Genomic DNA, 21,755 nt, shown 5'->3' on the forward strand with positions numbered 1-21,755 from the left:
CAATGCTACCCCACCTCCTTTTCCTTTTTGCCTATCTTTCCTGAATATTGAATACCCCTCGGCAGCACCTCCCAAACCCGTGACCTCTACCACCTGGAGGGGCAAGGGCAGCAGGCGCATGGGAACACCATCACCTGCAAGTTCTCCTCCAAGTTACACACCATCCTGATTTGGAAATATATCGCTGTTCCTTCATCGATGCCAGGTCAAAATTCTGGAACTCCCTCCCTAACAGCACTGTGGGAGCACCTTCACCACATGGACTGCAGCAGTTCAAGAAGGCTGCTCACCGTCACCTTCTCAAGGGTAATTAGGGATGGGCAATAAATGCTGGCCTTGCCAGCAACACCCACTTCCCAGAAACAAATAAAAAAAAAGAAATACATATGTTTCTCCAAAACTATTTCAAATTTACATCACTGCAACTGAACTCTCTCCTCAGATCTCAGCGCAGCCTTGATCCAAACATGTACACAAGAGCTGAAAGTCAGAAAAGAGGAGTGTAGCTGCCCTTGCATCAAGACAACATTCTACTAAATATGGCACTCAAGGAGCAATGTTCCTTTTAAGCTCTGCAGCCATGCGACCATGCAGCGCTCTGCAGCTCCCACGCAGTCGGCTCACCGTCTTTAATATAGGAAAAACCACGCATGCACAGTATTTTGAATGGGCTGTGCAGCCCCTTAAAGAGGCCACACAGCCAAAAAGATTTAAAGGGAACATGGTCAAGGAATCCTAGAAAAACTGAGGTCAATGGGGATCATAGGGAGGACCTTTCAATGGCTAGAGTCATACTTGACACAAAGAAAGATGGTTGTGGTTTTCAGAGGCTAATCATTGCATCTCCCCCTGACCTTCAATGCCACCAACATCACCAAGTCCTTCACCATCAACATCTTGGGAGTCACTATGGACCAGAAGCATAACTGAAATAACTAGCCATATCAGTCATATGGATGATATGACCAGCCATATCAACACCGTGGCTACAGAGTAGGGCAGAGGCTGGGTACTCTGTGATGAATGGCTCACCTAATGACCTCTCAAAGCTGCTCCACTTTCTGCAAGGCTCAAATCAGGAGTGTGATGCAATACTTATAACTCACTTTGCTGAGTGCAGCCACAATAACACTCAAGCATTTCAGCACCAGCCAGGACAGAGCAGTTTGCTTGTTCAGCCCTCCTGCCACTGCACTCAATAACCATCCCCTCATTGTCGCTGCAGTATGTATGATTTACAGGTGTCACTGCAGCAACTCACTAAGGGTACTTTGGCAGCACCACCCTCCCCTGCAGCCTCTGCCACCAAGGAGGACGAGATGCAATGTCATATGAATACCATCACCTCCTAGCTTCTCTCTACGTCACTCTCCATTGTAACTTGGATATACGTCCCAATTCCTTCATCATCACTGAGTCAATATTCTATATATTCTCTACATAACACCATTGTGGGAACACCATCACCACAAGGGCTACAGAGATTCAAGGGGAAGGCCCACCACCATTTCAGTGCCACCCATATCTCAAGAATAAAAAATGAATTTGAAACATCATAATCCAAAGTTAATCAAAGGAAATTATTTTAATGAAGCATATAACTAAAATTAACACTTCCACAATGGTACATGCTGTGAAAGTAAAATTTATTTCATTTGAGATTTACCAATAGCCGAAACATATATTGTTGACATAATTTTGAGTTCAGTCAACTAAAATGTCACTATCCAAACAGAAAAGGAATTGGATATTGACATTTATAGTAAAATTTTAACAGGTTTGTTTCAGTCTGTATTTCACTAATACATCAGAAGGCTGCAGATTCAAAGGCCGCAGTTCGTCTGCTAAAATGAAATTAACTGATTTTGTTTTTCTTCTTGTCGTTTTTGATAGTTGTACTGGTGCTTCCTTAGATAACAGAGGTGAGTACATTTATTGTTTTCACTATTATATATTATAGAAATAAGTGGATGTAAAGTGTACAGCTATGTGCTGACCTAGTTTGTATAAGTTGCATGACACTCTTGTTATATAACTTATATAAGTTGTATAAGTAAATTGCAATTCCTGGTCATTGAAATATTTGCAATTGATTGATTCTCTTTCCTCACACATTTTACAATACAATTGGAATGATTAAATATAATGAACAATTATCTTGCCATTGGGATATTCTCTTTAAAATACTTCCACTGTGCAGTATTATTGCTTTGTGAGTCAAATGTATATCTTTGGACAAAAAGGATACAGCATTGGGAAAAACACTTTGGGCTTATAAGTGCTATAAAGTCAGCTATTCCACAGGTCAGTTGTGATCCTGAACTCCCCATTTTAACAAACTCAATATGATAGGAGGATTGCATTTCAACAAAAACTACATGAATCTATCCACTTTTACTCTACATTACAACAGTGACTACACTTTAAAAGTACTCATTGTCTGTAAAGCACTTTACGGTGTCCTGAGGTCGTGAAAGGCACTATATAAATCCAAACTGTTTCTTTATTCTCTCTTACAAACTAGATATGAGTGGGAGTGGATTGCACTGAATGTTGTATAATCCTGGTGTACAATAATGGTGCTAAAGGACAGAAGCATTTTAATGGAAGTAATTTGGGGAAGAAAATAATTATTTTAATAATAGGAATATCCATAGAACAAAACTAACATAGGAAGGAATGAAATAAATCACAGCAGGCTAGTACAAAGTAAGCACTAGAATTAAAGTAGCACTGCCTTCACAAAAAACGTCATAGTAACAAGAAAAAACCCCACAGGAATTCTCAAATAATAGCAGAAAATGTTGGAAACATGCAATGGCTCAGTCTGCATCTGCAGAAGAAAAGATAGGTTAACATTTTTGGTGTTGATCCCTTGCATCCAGTTTCAAAAGATCTGTTGTGCATTTCCAGCATTTTCTGTTTTTACTTCATGAAAAGTGTTTGGCAAACCTTTCCTTTGTTTAGGGAGTCAAATCTGCCAGAGGAACAGTGAAGATATCATACACAGTGATACAGGGGTGTTTTTACAAAAAAATCACAACTTGACAATAAATGGGAAACAAAAATTTGCCAAACATTTTTAATGAAAAGTTGGCAAAACATCATGCTAAGAACACAGCATGGGAAAATGTGAGGAGCATGTGAAATAAAACAAGTGTATTGCCGAGAAAGCAGGCAGAGGCAGGGTTGAACCCAGAGGATGGTACTTTGAATAAGACCACAAAATACAAGAGCCTCAAAATAACATCTGGGGCTATCATCAGACGAATGTTTAAGGGATTTGTCTGAATAGCCTGCTCTGCTATTTTACTGCTGTAAAAAAATGTACTTTGTGTAGTTAGGATGAGTAGAAAGAGATGAATTTTCAGTGAAGCAGTGGTGGATGGCACTGCTTTTGTCTATGAAACAGTTTTATAAATTATTTATAGTACAACATTACCATCTGCTGGTCCAAAAGTTATCTACATCATTTTAGCTGAACAAGGTTTTAAAACAGACAATGAACTCAAATTTCTATCCTGAAATCAGCACAAAATTCCATTATCTGGGCAGTCAGGGGCAGGAATTGTTCCAACCTTCAGAATTTACACAGCATTTGGGGTGGGCATATTAGGACCGAGGAATGAGGTAATGACATTATACATCATCATTCTGGCCAGTTGTACCCTAGCAATTCTGGCTGGCATTTCGACATCCCTGGAATCTAGGGTTGTTAAAGGTGTCAAGTGAATTTAAAATTTAATAGGCTGAGTGTTCCCTATTGCAATCAACCACAAAGTAATCGATTGCAGTACAGAAACTGCTGTATTTTTTTAAAAATTGGACACTTTATTTGACAATCTTCAGGTGCACAGCTAGGCCACTTGCAATGCAGCAACGCACCACTATGAGTTTATTCCAGCCACCTGAGGAATTTTTTAATTTTTTTTTGTGGGATGTGGGCGTCACTGGCAAGGCCAGCATTTATTGCATACCCCTAATTGCCACGGAGAAGGTGGTGGTGAGCCGCCTTCTTGAACCGCTGCAGTCTGTGTGGTGAAGGTACTCCCACAGTGCTGTTAGGTAGGGAGTTCCAGGATCTTGTAGATGGTACACACTGCAGCCACAGTACGCCGGTGGTGGAGTGAGTGAATGTTTAAGGTGGTAGAGGGGGTGCCAATCAAACGGGCTGCTTTGTCTTGGATGGTGTCAAGCTTCTTGAGTGTTGGAGCTGCACTCATCCAGGCAAGTGGAGAGTATTCCATCACACTCCTCATTTGTGTCCTGTAGCTGGTGGAAAGGCTTTGGGGAATCAAGAGGTGAGACACTCGCTGCAGAATATCCAGCCTCTGACCTGCTCTTGTTGCCACAGTATTTATGTGGCTGGTCCAGTTAAGTTTCTGGTCAATCGTGACCCCAGGATGTTGATGGTGGGGGATTCGGCGATGGTAATGCTGATAAATGTCAGGGGGAGGTGGTTAGACTCTCTCTTGTTTGGAGATAGTCAATGCCTGGCACTTGTGTGGTGCAAATGTTACCTGCCACTTATCAGCCCAAGCCTGAATGTCGTCCAGGTCTTGTTGCATGCAGGCATGGACTGCTTCATTATCTGAGGAGTTGTGAATAGCACTGAACACTGTACAGTCAGCAGCGAACATCCCCATTTGTGACCTTATGTTGGAGGGAAGGTCATTGATGAAACAGTTAAAGATGGTTGGGCCTAGGACACTGCCCTAAGGAACTCCTGCAGTGATATCCTAGGGCTGTGATGTTTGACCTTCAACCACAACCATCTTCCTTTGTGCTAGGTATGACTTCAGCCAGGAGAGTTTTCCCCCCGATTCCCATTGACTTCAGTTTTACTAGGGCTCCTTGATGCCAGACTTGGTCAAATGCTGCCTTGATGTCAAGGGCAGTCACTCTCACCTCACCTCTGGAATTCAGCTCTTGTGTCCATGTTTGGACCAAGGCTGTAATGAGGTCGGGAGCCAAGTGGTCTTGGTGGAACCAAAACTGGGCATCAGTGAGCAGGTTATTGGTTAGTAAGTGCCACTTGATAGTACTTTTGATGACACCTTCCATCACTTTGCTGATGATTGAGAGTAGACTGATGGAGCGGTAATTGGCCTGATTGGATTTCTTTTTGTGGACAGGACATATCTGGGCAGTTATCCACATTGTCAGATAGATGCCAGTCTTGTAGCTGTACTGGAGCACAAGTCTTCAGCATGACAGCTGGGATGTTGTCGGGGGCCATAGCCTTTGCTGTATCCAGTACACTCAGCCATTTCGTGATATCACATGCAGTGAATCGAATTGGCTAAAGACTGGCTTCTGTGATGGTGGGTGCCTCAGGAGGAGGCCAATATGGATCATCCACTCGGCACTTCTGGCTGAAGTGGCACACACCTGAAATATGTAAGAGCCCTTTAAGCCTGGAAAGTGGGCCAGAAATTATGTCACAGCAAGTGCTGAGAAAAAATTAAGGGCCAATATTGTCCCTATTCTGAAAATGTTGCTTTTCCCTAATTATCTAATTGAGTGATTTCAACAAGTTAACTATAAATTAGGGCCCAATTGATGCACCGAGTTGGAGAGGGTTGTAATAAATTATTGAAATATGATTGTGTCTCAATGTAGAATATTTAACAACTTACAAAGATACAAAGCTACTGTAGATATTTAGTATTTAACAATGAAACAGAATAGATAGACATCTAAAGGTGGAAAATTACTTCTATGTGTCATTTAATATTTTGATTACAATAAAAACAAAGAAAAACTCATTTGAATTAAAATACCGGATACCAAAAATATAAACCATTATAAAAGGGGTCAAGATCTAAAATGCATCAATTAATTTGAAGTGTTAATCAGAAATTGTCAGAAGAACAACGTGCAAAGTAGAATAAAGTGTAAAGATAAGTTCAAGGTCTAGACCTATGTGGTTTAATGGGAAGATAAAACATAAGAAAACATGAAACGAGAAAAAGCCGTTTGGCTCACTAAGCCTGTTCTTTCTGTAGACCACATACAATTCAATCAGTCATGGACTGTAACAAACTAATTTATTCTCCTTTGGAAAGACTTTGCAAAATTTCCCCCTAACCCCTCAATTCCATCATCCAGACCTAGCCTTATATCTATCATACATTATTCATCTTTAACCCTTTTGTCTTCCTTGGCATAACATTTCCATAGTTTCAAGAACTGAACAACTATCATGTCTGGGTCCTAATCTACATTTCCCAGCCCGGTTGTCCTATGGATTTAACACTTAGAGAGCTAACTGTAGCTCAATAGTAGAATTTTTCACATATATTACACCAAGGTTCCACTGTCGCAGCAGTCAGAAATGCTGAAACTTGACAGGTTCCAAACTATAAGACGCTCACAGGTGTGACTTCAACTTGTTGGGGGATTGGATTGAGAGAACCTTCAGAAAGTGATTCAGAGGCCTTATTGCTGACCTGAAGTTTGCTCCTACACAGATCAGAGGGCATGTTGAGGGTAGTGCCCAGCAGTAGCGGTATGGCTGGAGTAGCCATGAGTAAGGCTGCTGTCTTTCAGAGTGACATCAGGCCCATCCTGCATCCCCGTGCACGTGACAGTAGAGGTGCCCAGAAAGTGGGCAGAACCAGCGAGCCACAGCAGCAGATGTGGCTGAATCTATAGCAGTGCTATCTCAGGAACCAGCACAAGGTCACCTAAATACAAATCATCTCCCTCTGGAGCACTGCAGCCAACCAGCACCTTTAATTCTTCAACAGGGGAATCACTTAGAAAAATAAATTACAGGTAAGGGGTTTAAATGGCACACAGTGTGCAAACACAACTGGGAAACACTGACATCATTTCCACATGACACAAAGTAAAGCAATAAATTGCTTGCATAGCTTATGAACTTTGTCCAGAAGGTTAGGCTGGAATTTTCTCATTGCCGAGCATATGGGTTTGGGGGCAGGTCGGCAGTTAAATTCGCAGAAATTGACATTGCGTCAGGAACCCACCGTCATCCCGTCGCATTTGGAGGCATGCCACGAACCCGCTCGGGAGAGCCGAGTGGCCTCATTCAAGTACTTAAATTCTTGCTAACAGACACTTAGGAGGGTCTTTAACAGTAGCTTTTGGCTTTAACTTCAGGAGCACGGGTTTCACGCACCTCAGGAACCTCGCCTGTGAAGGGGAGTGTAATGATCAGTAACATGTCATTCTAGAATGGTACACTAGGTGGAACTGTATGTTGCTGTATGTAGGAGCTGTATGTTTAAGTAAGGGGCTACCAACGATGCACTAGGCTACCCAGAAGGCAGTAGTCAAGATGGATGCTGTACAAGTCCACATGGCATGAATAAAGTGACTAGCTCAAGCTAGCTGTTCATAATGAAAACGACTAATTATCAATGAACATAACAGGGAGGTGGAAACTCAGTGGCCATTGTGTGAGTCCATTCATTGAGAATTGGGAAAAACACAAATACTCCCACATTACACCTGATTATTTAGCTAATGGAAAGGCTCTTGCTGACTCCATTTTGTGCAGAGATTTAGCTGTCAGGAGCTTGCTGGTCATTTCTGCAACCTTGGAAGCCACTCTCGCCACATTGCTAGTCACGATCACAACATTGAGGGATTGGGCCTCTGATCTCAACTTTACCTGCCATCTATTACATCAGCATAGGTGCCACTTATGCTGTCTCACTTTGGACCTCAGAATCGAAACAAGATGAGCCCCAGCACCAACAACATTAGCCACACCAGCAGCAGCAACCACAACAGCAGCCTTCTCCTCAATTAGCTGATGCTCCACAGGAGAGAGGGGGGCACCACAGGACTGCACCAATCCAGAGGCGATACCCCCAACACAAGGTATACAGACAGAGGATGAGCTTCCTGGACATGACTGAGCAGCAGTGCTTCAGGAAGCTAAGGCTATCGAGCGAGGTGGTTGCAGACATTTGTAACTTGCTGGAACAAGACCTGCTGCCCAGAGGACCTGGTGGACAAGCCTTACCAGTGGCTGTCAAAGTCACCACCACCCACAACTTCTTCACCTCAGGCTCCTTCCAGAGATCTGCAGCAGACATTTTCAGAATCTCGCAGTCGGCTGCCCACAGACGCATCACCCAGCTGACTGATGCCATATTCAACAAGTCAGCCAATTATGTAAACTTTGCCACTGATGAAGCCAGTGTTACTGAGTGGGCGCTCAGCTTTGTGGCTCTGGCTGGCTTCCCACAGGTGCAGGGCATCATCAACTGCACATATGTGGCCATCAGGGCACCCCGACATCAGCCAGGAGTGTTTGTGAACCGCAAGAGCTTCCACTCCCTCAATGTGCAGCTCGTCTGCAACCATAAAAAGATCATTATGCATGTGTGCACCAGATTCCCTGGCAGCTGTCATGACTCTTTCATGCTGCACTAGCCCACCCTCCCTCAGCTCTTCACACCTCCAAATGGACTTACCAGCTGGCTGTGAGGGTGCCAGTCAGTTCCTTCTGTAACCCCTAGATGGCACCTTCACTTGTTTGTTTCTAGCCCTTTGCTAATTGTTCCTAGCCTCCTGTGTTAATTCTTAAACGGCCTGTTAGCTGTTCATGGGTTTCACCTGGTTTTCTTGGTATATAAGTTCTGTGGTTGCTTTCCTCTGTGCTCAGTCCTAACCGGGGACTAGCCTTCGCTCTGTGGCTGCTGGCTTTGACTAGCTGGCTGCCATGGTTCTCGAGCTCTGTATTTTGAGATGTATTCAAGTCTGTGTTCTTGTTGTTCTTAGTCTTGATAAGGTGCTGGTTTGGACAAGCGTGTTGCTATGTTGGCGCTTGTCTTGAGCTCTGTATTGATAAGCCTGTTACCCCTGTGGCAGCCCCTCGTGATAGCTTGTCTCGAGTCTCGTCTCGGCAAGCTGGTTGTGCTTGTGGTAAGCTTATCCCAGCTCAGTATGGACAAGTAGGTTGCCTCATGGAAGCTGTCCTGAGTTCCTATCTTGACTAGCCGTTTTGTAACTTGTCTCAAGTTCTATGTATGTTGTTGTGTTCCTTGTATGAATCTAGTTATGTGTGAATCTAGTAAAGTACCTTAAAGATTGTATACCTGCCTCTAGCCTGGTTTCTGCACTTGGGTCCAGAACCTACCTTGCCCGGAGAGCACGGCCCTGTATCTACATGGCCCCGTGGCTCCCCACCCCATCACAGTAGGACTGAGCCATACATGGACCCAGTAGAAACCAACCGGCTAAGGTTTGACACTCTCGAGTTAATTCTTTGAGCTGTTTTGGGCAAATATTTGGTCTCCTAGGACGTAGACTCCCCGCTGTGTCGGTGTTTAATTTTGAGTCTCCTAGGAAGAAGACCCCCACTGTGTTAAGTTTTCAAGTGAACTTTCAAGTCTTCTGTGTTAAACTTCCGAATGAACTTTCAAGTCTTCTGTGTTTAAATTTTCTAGTGAACTTTCTAGTCTTCTGTGTTAAATTTTCAAGTGAACTTTCAAGTTTCCTGGGCCTTCATTGTGTTTACTTTCTAGTTAAATTCTCAAGCTTCCCTGGCCTCTACTGTGTTAAACCCCAAGTAAATTCTCAATAACAACAGAAAATGCTGGAAAAACTCAGCAAGTCAGGCAACATCCGTGGAGAGAAATTTGAGTTGACGTTTCGGGTTTGACCCTTCTTAAATTCTCAAGCTTCCTGGGTCTCTACTGTGTTAAACCCCAAGTAAATTCTCAAGCTTTCTGGGCCTCTACTGTGTTAAACCCCAAGTAAATTCTCAAGCTTCCTGGGCCTCTACTGTGTTAAACTCCAAGTAAATTCTCAAGCTTCCTGGGCCTCTACTGTGTTAAACTCCAAGTAAATTCTCAAGCTTCCTGGGCCTTTACTGTGTTAAACCCCAAGTAAATTCTCAAGCTTCCTGGGTCTCTACTGTGTTAAACCCCAAGTAAATTCTCAAGCTTCCTGGGCCTCTACTGTGTTAGATTTTTTGAGTAAATTTTCAAGTCTCCTATGTTTAATTCAAGTGAACTTTCAAGTCTTTTGGACCTTTATTGTGTTAAGCTTTCAAATTCTCCTACAAAAGAGAGACTTTCAAGTTCTTCTGGGCAAATTAAGTTTTCAAGCTCTCCTGGACAAATTAAACTCTCAAGCTCTCCTGGACAGGTTAAACTTTCGAGTTCTTCTGGATCGTATAGACTCTCGGGTTCTCATGGACAAGTTGAATTTTCGAGCTGTCCTGGACAAGACAACTTTTGAGCTCTCCTGGATGGGATACCTTCGAGTTCTCCTGGACAAATATAATCCATTGAGCGTGCTAACTCTGGAGAACGATGGCTTCGTTGCTTACAAAGATTTTGGTCATATGATCGCCACGACATGTCCCTGCCGCTAGTGGATGAAGAGGATGATTTTTGTCTTGAGATTTCTGAACATCTGCAGTTTGTGGAACAGTTGGAATGGGAATATCATTGCTTGAAAAGCTAAGAAGATTTGCCCTGTGTATTCGAGCCCTGTGTATTCGAGCCCTGTGTCTTAGCGCCCTGTGTCTTAGCGCCCTGTGCATTAGCGCCCCTGAACTCCTCAGGGATTTTCGCTGTCGCCATCCTGATTGTCCAGAGGGAACGTCAGGAGCCGTTCCTAGGGGAGGGGGTCCTGTGAGGATGCCAGTCAGTTCCTTCAGTAACCTCTAGATGGCACCTTCACTTGTTTGTTTCTAGCCCTTTGTTAATTGTTCCTAGCCTCCTGTGTTAATTCTTAAATGGCCTGTTAGCTGTTCATGGGTTTCACCTGGTTTTCTTGGTATATAAGTTCTTTGGTTGCTTTCCTCTGTGCTCAGTCCTAACCGGGGACTAGCCTTCGCTCTGTGGCTGCTGGCTTTGACTAGCTGGCTGCCATGGTTCTCGAGCTCTGTATTTCGAGATGTGTTCAAGTCTGTGTTCTTGTTGTTCTTAGTCTTGATAAGGTGCTGGTTTGGACAAGCGTGTTGCTATGTTGGCACTTGTCTTGAGCTCTGTATTGATAAGCCTGTTACCCCTGTGGCAGCCCCTCGTGATAGCTTGTCTCGAGTCTCGTCTCGGCAAGCTGGTTGTGCTTGTGGTAAGCTTATCCCAGCTCAGTATGGACAAGTAGGTTGCCTCATGGAAGCTGTCCTGAGTTCCTATCTTGACTAGCCGTTTTGTAACTTGTCTCGAGTTCTATGTATGTTGTTGTGTTCCTTGTATGAATCTAGTTATGTGTGAATCTAGTAAAGTACCTTAAAGATTGTATACCTGCCTCTAGCCTGGTTTCTGCACTTGGGTCCAGAACCTACCTTGCCCGGAGAGCACGGCCCCATATCTACACGGCCCCATGGCTCCCCACCCCGTCACACTGGCTGCTTGGAGACAAGGGCTATCAATTGAAGTCGTGGCTCATGACACTCCTGAGGAAGCCAAGTACTGAGGCCAAGGAGCATTATAATCTGAGCCACATGTCCACCAGATGTATCATAGAGCAAGCAATAGGCATGCTGATGATGCGCTTCAGATATCTTGACAGATCTGGAGGAGCCCTTCAGTATGCCCCAGCCATGGTCTCCAGAATCATCGTCATTTGCTGCGTGCTGCACAAAATAGCGCAGCACTGAGGATTGGAGCTGCAGGAGGAGCAAGGCACAGAGCACACAGCCTCTTCAGAGGAGGAGGAGGAGAGGAGGAGGAGGATCAGGTGGAAGACAAGAAGGAGAAAGAGGAGGAAGCTGAGGTGGAGATGGCACCAGCAGCGGCGCACATTGCTGCCCGGAAGGCCCGGTATGGCCTCAACATGGCCAGATTTACATAACTTGCTCCAATGCACCCATATGGCTACCACATGCTGTACTAAGTTCACCACCCCCAACAACAGCATAAAGCATCCATACAATGACCAAGCCATTCCTATCACCCAAACCCCCATTGCTCGAGGTTAAGTAATGTCTCACCTTTCACTCCAAGTGACAAAGCCATTTCCAAGGTAGCAGGCAAAAATGGGCAAGACCGGAAAGTGGTGCAAAAAAATTCATTCATCTGTGTCATAAAAATAACTGAACTTATCACTTACATTTGTTCATACACCCTTGCGCATACCCTTGTGCATCGAGGATTGTGTTTTCTTCCTTTTCCGAGTGCTTCTACGAGGTGCAACCCCTGTAGCTTCAGCAGAGGTAGAGGCAGGCTGCTCACTTCCATGCTGCGACTGGTTAGACACTTTTGGCGGACATCCTCTGGGTTTTGGAGCCTGTGAAGGCCCCGCCAAAGTCTGCTCCTACTGCAACAGTGCAGGATCAGACTTGGTCATCGAGATCCGAGCAAGAATGTGGGGCTCAGACTGAGGGGGCGCCAATGGTTGAGAAGTGGGAGTGCTTTGAGAAGAGCCCCCACTTCCATGTCCCCTCTCACCATCATCACTCTCATGGGCCACCAGCACTACCCTGCTAGCAAGGAGCTGGAAAGCACTTTGCTGCACAGCAGTTGGGTGATGAATGCCTAAGTCTACATTTATATCTCTCCTCGAGCTGAGGTCTATGAGCGTCTGCCATCTGTTGTCCACATCTAGCATGTACTTGAGTGATTGGCGCATTTGCTGCTCCATGCAGGTGGCCTCCGGCGAGGAGTCTCCACTGCTGTCCCTGTCAACACCATCTATTCTTGCTCACTTGTGATGTGAGAGACACCAGGAGACAACACTACTCTATCTCACACAGGATCCACCGAGGTGTGTGTATCTGCGCTGGTGCTGGCTCCCCTTGGTCTGCTGATGGTGCACCCTCAGGAACTGGAGCTTCCTCTGAGAAGTCGTCTTCCTCCTCCAGCTGGACAGTGGGGGTGGAGGGCACTTGATGGACCTGTGCGAGAGTAAAGAGATTATTTAGAAGTGTTATATTAAGAATGGGTAACGTTACCGTTATGCACATGATGAAATTTCACTGGCTGCTGACATCAGTCACCATATGAGTGACTGCTGAATGCCATGTGGCTGTTTGAGATGTAATCCTGTCACCGGGTTGCTGGGATGTCCCCCTCTCTCTGTCTCCCACTGCCAGCAGCTCTGCAACTCCAAAGATCTCCAGGGCCTCCTCTGCTGGAGTCAGTTAAGTGAATATTGGAGGGCTACCTCCGGTTCTCTGCCTTTCCCTATTATTCTGGGCTCTCTTCTCCTGCAAGGAGGGAAAGAAGAGAACTCTGAGTGAGAGTGATGGAATGAGTGTAAGGAATGGATGGGCTACATCTGAAGAGGGTGACTATGAGGGAATGGCATGACATTGCCAAATGGTCTCCTTCTGTGGTGTTACTTGCTATGATTGCATTCGGATGAGGGTAAATGTCAGGGGTGCATAGACAGAGAGAGATGGGTGGACCTGCAAAGTAGGTTGGTGCGAGGAATGATGTGCAGGAGTAGGATTGACAAGGCAGAGTGATGGGGTTGTGGTGACAGGTACTTCAGGATGAAGGTGAGTGTGGCATTGCACTCACCTTTCCTGACCTCATGAGATCATTGAATCTTTTCCTGCACTGGATCCACATCCCCCTGCTGCTGACCTCCTCTGCGATTTCCAACCAGGCCCTTTTGGTGTCTTGGGTGGTCTTTTGCACCTGCTGCCAGGAAGAACACCTCCCTGCGTGCTCTCACTGCCTGCACCAGAACATCGAGAGATGCATCGCTAAATCTTGGGGCAGCCCTCTGACTTTGTGTATCCATGACCCACACTTTTATCAGCTTTGTAACAGTAGTCAGACCTCTGGAAATCACCTTGAACACTCCTTCATCAGCCTTCAAATGAGATGTGTGCAAAGCTTCTTTAAATATCAGCGCTGGAAACGAGTCATCGATGACGTCATCAGATCTGCTCCATTTAATTGGGCCGGAAAACATGCATGACTGATTTAATTGGGGCCATTAAGTAAAAGTCGCAATGAAGAACGCGCTGTTCACAACATTGGGTTCCTGACCCATTACGCAGCCCACACGCACGCAACCCGACTCCAAGGTAAAGATTCCGGCCTTAGTTTCTGATTGTTTAGAATAAGGCAGCAGAACAACAAAGGGTGGTCACTGATATTAGCTAAGGGAGTGCAGGGGATAATGCCAGAAGGTGCTTTGAACCACTTCCTTGCTTACATGTGAATGGGAAGATTTTTTAAAGGGCCAACTCTGGCACTAAATCTATCTTGAATAAGATCCAGTATTCCTTACTCTACTGATGCTTCTGCAGCTATATCATTATGGTCAGTGTTTGGCATCGATTCTATTATGTCCGTGTGTAATTGAGACACGGACTGCAGGAGTTGGTTATAACAGGTCTTTACTGAGTGGAGACAAACTGGAACTACTATGCAAAAGTTACTACACAGGCTTATATACAGGGGTGGTCACTACTGGTACTGCAGTATACAGGGGCTGCAGAATATAGTTCCTTCTGCAAAGTACATACACTACAACTCCTCCCCTTTTAGCTAAACAGTACATAACATTTGATTAATAATTAAATAACATATTTACAATTACAGTTGCTAGATACATTAGCTGAAGTTAAGCAATTATAAGTTCAGCCTTTGAGGAGGCTTCCTGATTCTGTCTGGATAACGCCTCTTTGGGGTATCAGGTTCTTCTTGCAAAGTTGATTCGGGATCAACGTCGTTGTTTGGTTTGTCTGCTTCCAATATCACCGATTCTGAGGTAGATGCAATTGGTACCTCGGTTTCATCACCAGGTGTATTGGATCGTGGTGTGGAATTGACGTTTTCCAGTGACTCTAGAATCTGGTCAGCATGGCGTCTTACAATGCTCTCTCCAACGTCCACGGTATACATTAGAGGTCCTTGCCATGTACAGATCATTCCTGGCTGCCATTTCTCTGTGCGGTAGTCCCGGGCCAAAACTGGTTGACCTACCTTAAAACTCCTGGTCGGCCTTTCATTCATATTCTGAAACTGCCTGTTCTCCACATCTCTTCTGATGTTTGGCTTAACCAAATCCAAGCGGCATCGTAGTCTTCGATTGAAGAACATCATGGCTGGAGTTTGGTTGGTAACCGCATGTGTCGCATTCCGGTAGGCAAACAAGAGGTTATCCATCTTGTGTTGTAGGGGTATGTCTTCATTACACATTGCCTTGAAAGCCTTCTTGAATGTTTGAACGAAGCTCTCAGCCAATCCATTGGTGGCTGGATGATATGGGGCGGATGTGTAATGCTTAACACGATTGTTCTTTAAGAACCTCCGGAACTCTTCAGACACAAACTGTGGTCCATTGTCGGAGCAAATCTGTTCAGGCAGCCCATTTCTGGCGAATATGGTTCGTAAGACTGTGATAGTTTTTTCTGTGGTGGTTGAGGAAATTTTTATTACCTCTGGCCACTTTGAATGTGCATCCGCCGCAATTAAAAACATTGAGTCCATAAATGGACCAGCAAATTCAATGTGCACCCTTTGCCATGGAGATGAGGGCCACTCCCATGGATGTAGAGGGGCTTGTGGTGGGGCGTACTGGACCTTCTGGCATCCTGTACAGCTCTTGGTCATCTCTTCGATTTCTCTATCGATTCCCGGCCACCACACAAACGCTCTGGCTAAGTTCTTCATTTTTACCCCTCCCAGATGACCCTCATGAAGCTCATTGAGCACTCTATCCTTCAATTTGGGTGGAATTACTACTCTGGATCCACACATCAAGGTTCCTCTGCACACTGACAGCTGCTCCCTTCTCGGCGAGAAAGCTGGCAACAGTGGTTCGCCATGTGCTGGCCATCCCTTCACCATTAAATCATAGACCCAGGAGAATGTCGGGTCATTTCGTGTTTCCTTTTCTATGTTTGCATTCGTCACAGGGAGACATTCGACTATGGTCGAGTGGAATATCTCCACTGGATCCACTGCAGGTGCTTCTTCCACCGTCGGCAACGGTAGGCGCGACAATCCATCAGCATTCCCATGCTGTTTAGTTCCTTTGTACCCGATGTCATATTGGTGTGCCCCTAGGAAAAGGGACCACCTCTGTAGCCGTTGTGCTGTCATTATCGGGACGCCCTTCTGAGGGTTGAAAATGGAGACAAGAGGTTGATGATCAGTTAGTAGAGTAAATTTCTGACCGTGCAGGTAATGATTGAACTTCTTCACCCCCCACACCAGGCTGAGGGCCTCTCTGTCAATCTGGGCGTAGTTACGCTCAGCTGAAGTTAACGAGCGTGATGCAAAAGCTATCGGCCTCTCTGACCCATCAAGGAATTTATGTGACAGTACCGCTCCAATGCCGTAGGGAGATGCATCACACGCCAGTCTTATCGGTAGTGATGGGTTGTAGTGAGCCAATACTTCTCTTGAAGTGATTAGGTCTTCACTCTTCTGAAAGGCCTGCTTACGTTCATCGCTCCATTTCCATGCTACTCCAGTTTGTAGTAGGGCGTTCAGTGGGTGCAGAATTGTGGACAAATTCGGCAAAAACTTATGGTAGTAATTCACCAATCCGAGGAATGACCTCAGTTGCGGCACATTTTCAGGCGCTGGAGCCTTAACTACCGCTTCAATTTTGTCAGGGGACTTATGTAACCCCTCTTCATCAATCACGTGGCCACAATACGGTATCTGTTTCTTAAAAAACTCGCACTTGGGGCGATTGGCTCGTGGCCCATGTTCTCTTAGTCTAGTGAGCACCTGCTCTAGGTTGGCAAGGTGTTCACTGTCATCTTCACCCGTCACTAGGATGTTGTCCAAGTGACACTGAGTCCCCGGAATCCCTTGCAGGACTTGTTCCATCGCTCTTTGCCGAATCGCCGGAGCTGATGCTACTCCGAATACCAGTCGATTATACTGGTAAAGACCTTTGTGAGTGTTTTTCGTGAGATACTTCCTAGAGGATTCTTCAACCTCCATCTGCAAATATGCTTGTGCTAGGTCAATTTTTGTAAAACGCTTCCCTCCAGATAGTGAGGCGAAAATATCTTCTATCCTCGGGAGAGGATATTGTACTGTGTGAAGGACTGGGTTCACCGTCACCTTGAAGTCCCCACAGATGCGAACCTTCCTTGGCTCCTCAGACTTATTGTTTAACGTTTTCTTCATGACAGGAACGATGGGTGTCACCCACTCGCTCCAGTCTACCTTAGATAACACGCCTGCGTTCTCCAGATTCTCCAGCTCTGCCTCAACGGCTGGGCGAATTGCATATGGTACTGGTCTTGCTTTGAAAAACTTGGGAATTGCATTCTCTTCTATTTTTATCGAGGCGGTTACGCCTTTAAGAGTTCCCAGTTCTTGTTGAAATACCTCTTTAGCGTTAGCTAAGATTTTTGACAATCGGCCAGGTGTGACGTTGTCATCCTTTTTACCAGCCACCGTCAGTGCCTGAATGGAGTGCCAGTCTAAACTTATTTTACTGATCCATTCACATCCCAATCATGGTGGTACACCATCTTGCAGTATGTACAGATACAATTTCTGTATTTCCTTGCCGTTGTATTCGACAGGCACCCTTATTTTCCCTCTGGGGTATACTTTTTGCCCCGTATACGTCTTCAAGACAATGGATGTCTCTTTCAAGGGCATGTGTGAGAATAGCCGCTCGTAGTCTCGTCGATTCATGACGGTCAGGGCTGATCCTGTATCCAATTCCATTTTGACTTGGGACCCTGCTGTCGTGAGGGTGACCCAAATGGTTCAGTGATCCTCTTTTGCGATTACATTGTGAAGTTTGAGACAGCTTAGTCTCTTGTTCCCGATTCACTATCGCTCATCTGGTCTTTGGAACTACTGTCCGTCATCTTTTGTACTTTCCTGTACTGTTCCTTAGTAGCCTTTTTGTTGTCATTAGTCTTCTTCCCAGACCTGCAAACTCATGCAATGTGTCCCATCTTTCCGCATTGCCTGCATATTTTGTCCTTGGACCAGCAGTCCTTCTGGTCATGGGTTGTTCTGCCGCAGCAATAACATTTTTCAAATCCCCGTGTCATTTCGTGGGTGCCGTATTCCTGTGGCTTTTGCTGTATTTCCACAGCTCCCCTTGCTGCTGCTTCATACGATACTGCCACGCTGAAAGCCTTATCTAGCGTCAGCTCTTTCTCTGAGAGTAACCTCTTCTGGGTTCCTTCACTCAGGAGTCCACAGACAAATTTGTCCCGTAGGGTATCTGCCAGTCCTGCTCCGAACTGGCAGTGCTTTGATAGCTTGCGTAGTTCCGTAAGGTAATCAGCATTGCTCTCATCTTTATGCTGATTTCTCCTGTGGAATTTAAATCTTTCTGCTATCAGCAGCGGTGTAGGATTTAGGTGTTCCTGTAGGATATCAACAATTTCGTTAAAACTCTTCGCCATCGGTTTGGCTGGAGTAATCAGGTTCCGCAATAGGCTGTACGTTCTTGCGCCCATTATGTTTAGTAGTACCGATGCCTTTTTCTCATCGGCTACTTCGTTTGCCTCGCAATATACTTCGACTCTTTACACATACGTGGTCCAGTCTTCTATTGCATTATCGAAGGCAGTGATATTGCCAATCTTCGGCATCTTGGAAATCTAAGATGGCGCCTCCCGCGCTTTGCCTTCTTCCCCGATTTAACAAAATGGCGCCTCCCGCGCTTCCCGTCTTCCCTGCTGCTGCTAGCGCTGTTGCTGGCGTTTTATGCCTTGATGGCGACGCCCTATGGTCTTCGCGCACTTCCCCCCACGCTGCTGCTAACGCCGCTCTCCGCGGTTCCCGTGGCAAACTGCAGCTCCTCGCGGCTTTCTGCGCTTCTAATTCCTTTTATTTCCCTGTCGTTGGAGCAACCCTGCGGGACACTTTCCTCCCTCTTCTCGGGTCTGTACGCTGCCCGGCTTCGTAGCACCGGCCGCGCCCTGTGTGCTCCACCCTCTCTCTCTCTCTCCTCTTCCCGACAACGCTGCTCGGCCCCGTTGAAAAGCCACCCGATCGAGCTCTAGCCCGCCGCAGCCCAGGAATGATCAGTGTACTACCTGCCACCAACCCGATTAGCTGGAACACCATCGACAGGTTAACCAAGCCCCGCTCTCGACAGCCTCTCCTGCAAATCTTCAACTCCGATGAATCAGAGGCGGTTGCCCACGGTCGACACCCGTTTCTTCTGTTTGTTTTATTTATTTATTTATTTATTTTCTTTCTTCCTTCTGGCCTCGACGTCTGACAACTTCGCTTCAGGGATGGATCCCCATGAGGTGGTGTAGACTATAGGTAAGTTCGGATCTGCTCGTCGCCAGTATTATGTCCATGTGTAATTGAGACACGGACTGCAGGAGTTGGTTATAACAGGTCTTTACTGAGTGGAGACAAACTGGAACTACTATGCAAAAGTTACTACACAGGCTTATATACAGGGGTGGTCACTACTGGTACTGCAGTATACAGGGGCTGCAGAATATAGTTCCTTCTGCAAAGTACATACACTACAGATTCCCTATCGTACAGGTCCTACCCCTCCTCCTCTCTATATAGCAAAGTTATGCAGCGTGCAACAGATAACTAATCTTGGCATTCTTGGCAGGAGGCTCTGACAGGTTTTGCGAGCGCGATGTCTGCAAATGTTCAGAGAATGGAGGAGTCCATCTCCTACATGAGTACCACCGTGTCGCAGGCGATGATGACTGTGGGTTCTTCCATGGATACGATGGCCACCTGCATGGAGCAGCTAATGAGCCACTCACAGGAGCACATGATCTCTATGGAGAATAAATGGCTATCTGTGCAACATAGATGGCAGAGGCTCCTTGCTAGCAGGTAAGTACGGGTGGCCCATGAGAGGAATGATGGTGAGAGGGGAAAGAGAAGTGTGAGCTCCTCTCAAAACGTTTACATTTCTCACTCATTGCCACCCTCTCAGTCAGAGCCCCAGATGGCTCCTTTGATCGCAATGACCGGGTCTGCCCCTGCACAGTCGCAGGAGGAGCAGACTTTGGCGGGGCCATCAAAGACTCCAAAACCCAGAGGATGTCCGCCAAGAGTGTCTAAGCAGTCGCAGTCAGGAAGTGAGCAGGCTGTCTCTACCTCTGCTGAAGCTACACGGGTAGCACCTCGTAGAAGCACGCACAAGAGAAAGATGGCACACAAATAGATTCACAAGTTTAGTCACTTGGGTGTTTCAGTCAATATTAATGGCAAGTTTCCGTTAATGTATTGTCAACCATTAAAATCTTTATTTTCACCACTTTCCTGTTTACCTCCACCAGTGGTGAATGGATTGGTCATTGTGGGGATGGTTTATGGTGTTGCTGTGGGGTGGTGCCAAACTGGTGCAGCATGTGGCAGCCATATGGCTGTACAACATAAAGTTAAGTAAATTTGGCCATGATGAGGTCATCCCTGGCCTCCTGGCAGCAATGTGCTCGGGTGCTGATGCCCTCTCTCCTGTTCAGCATCAGGTGGTTTTGGAGAAGGTTGGTGGTGTTGTTGTTGGTGCTGTTGGTGTGCCTGGTGCTGCTGGTGTTGGGGCTCATCCGGGTCAGATTCTGAGGACCAAGGTGAGACAGTATAAATGTCACCCATGCTGATGTAATAGGTGGCAGGTCAAGTAGAGTTGACAGAAGCATTCTGTCAATGGTGAGAGAGGTTCTTCCAATGAGGAGATACTGGATGGAGACTTTGCAGGAAACACTTGCAGCCTGATGAAAGTTAAATCTGTGCTGGCAATGTAGTCAGCAACAGCTTCTGCCTGAGGAAAGTGATCAGCTGTGAGGACGGAGCTATTATAGTACATTTGATGCTGTCAAGTAATCAGCTGAAGCAATGGCCACTCAACTCCCACCTCAGGTTTACAGACATGGTTCCTGAGTGGTGTGAATCCCGTGGCCAGGCAGGGAAATTTGAAATGTAGGGGGAAAAAGGCTCTTAAGTGTCTGACAACAAGCTTATAATGATTTCAATTAGGTCGCCCGCCTCTACCAGTCGGGTCGCTGCCGCACCGGCAACAGCGCTTGAGGGAAAGCCGCGTGGAGGCGGGATAACGGCAGGTTCCCAACCCGCTCCAAATTTTTCAAATTCCCCACACAACCTGCCTCCAATTGCATCCCCACGGACCCCAGAAAATTCCAGCCTTGGTCTCTGAGGAACTGTCCTTTCAATCCCCCTTTACTTCATGTAAATCTGACATAGATGATCAGTTAAAAATGAAAGCATTGTGAATGCTGCCTGGGAAGTGTGTATTGACCTGCATGATAAGCAGTTAGTTGTCACTGATCAGCTGTACACTGATTAATAGAATCCCTTTTGGTTCATGTAGGCCACTGCATTGCAGCAGGGCCCAGTTAGATGCATGTCCACCACTTTTTGCCCCACCATTGGCGGTTTTACCTTCAGCCACTTCCCTCCTTTTTTAAGACCCTCCTTAAAATCCACATCTTTGATCAAGCTTTTGTTCACCCCCTCCTAATGGTTCCTTTTTCAGCTCAGCGTCCACTTTCCTTCTGTGAAGCGCCTTGGGACACTTTTCTGCATTAAAGGGGCTATATAAATGCCAGTTGTTGCAGATGTGAGAACATAACTGAGAGAAAAAATAATTTCATATGGCTTTCCCCCGTAAAAAACAATAACCTCACAAGTTACACAAAGAAAAACCTTGATGTTCAATGTGCATACTATAGCACTATATTAATGACTTGGATGAAGCGATTGAGTGTACTATAGCCAAATTTGCTGATGATACAAAGATAGGTGGGAAAGCAAGTTGTGAGGAGGACACAAAGGGCAGGATTTTCATTGGGCCATGGAGGCGGGATTGGGGGCATGTGGGGGGTTAAAATCCTGAAATCAGGGGTCCCGAACCCATCCCGTACCCAA

At 45.9% G+C, this 21,755-nt stretch overlaps 1 protein-coding gene across 1 annotated transcript in view; it reads left to right on the plus strand.

Moving 5' to 3' along the window:
• Positions 1–1,790: 1,790 nt before the first annotated feature.
• Positions 1,791–21,755, plus strand: part of LOC147121874 (complement factor H-like) — a 283,063-nt gene continuing 263,098 nt past the window's right edge. Inside the window, exon 1 of the mRNA XM_085982391.1 lies at positions 1,791–1,922. Coding sequence (XP_085838517.1) covers positions 1,850–1,922 — 73 coding nt within the window. The 5' untranslated portion in view covers positions 1,791–1,849. The remainder of the gene's footprint in view (positions 1,923–21,755) is intronic.

Source organism: Somniosus microcephalus, chromosome 3 (genome assembly GCF_052327205.1).
Source record: "Somniosus microcephalus isolate GS21.2 chromosome 3, FLI_Smic_1.0, whole genome shotgun sequence".
Taxonomy (NCBI): Eukaryota; Metazoa; Chordata; class Chondrichthyes; order Squaliformes; family Somniosidae; genus Somniosus; species Somniosus microcephalus.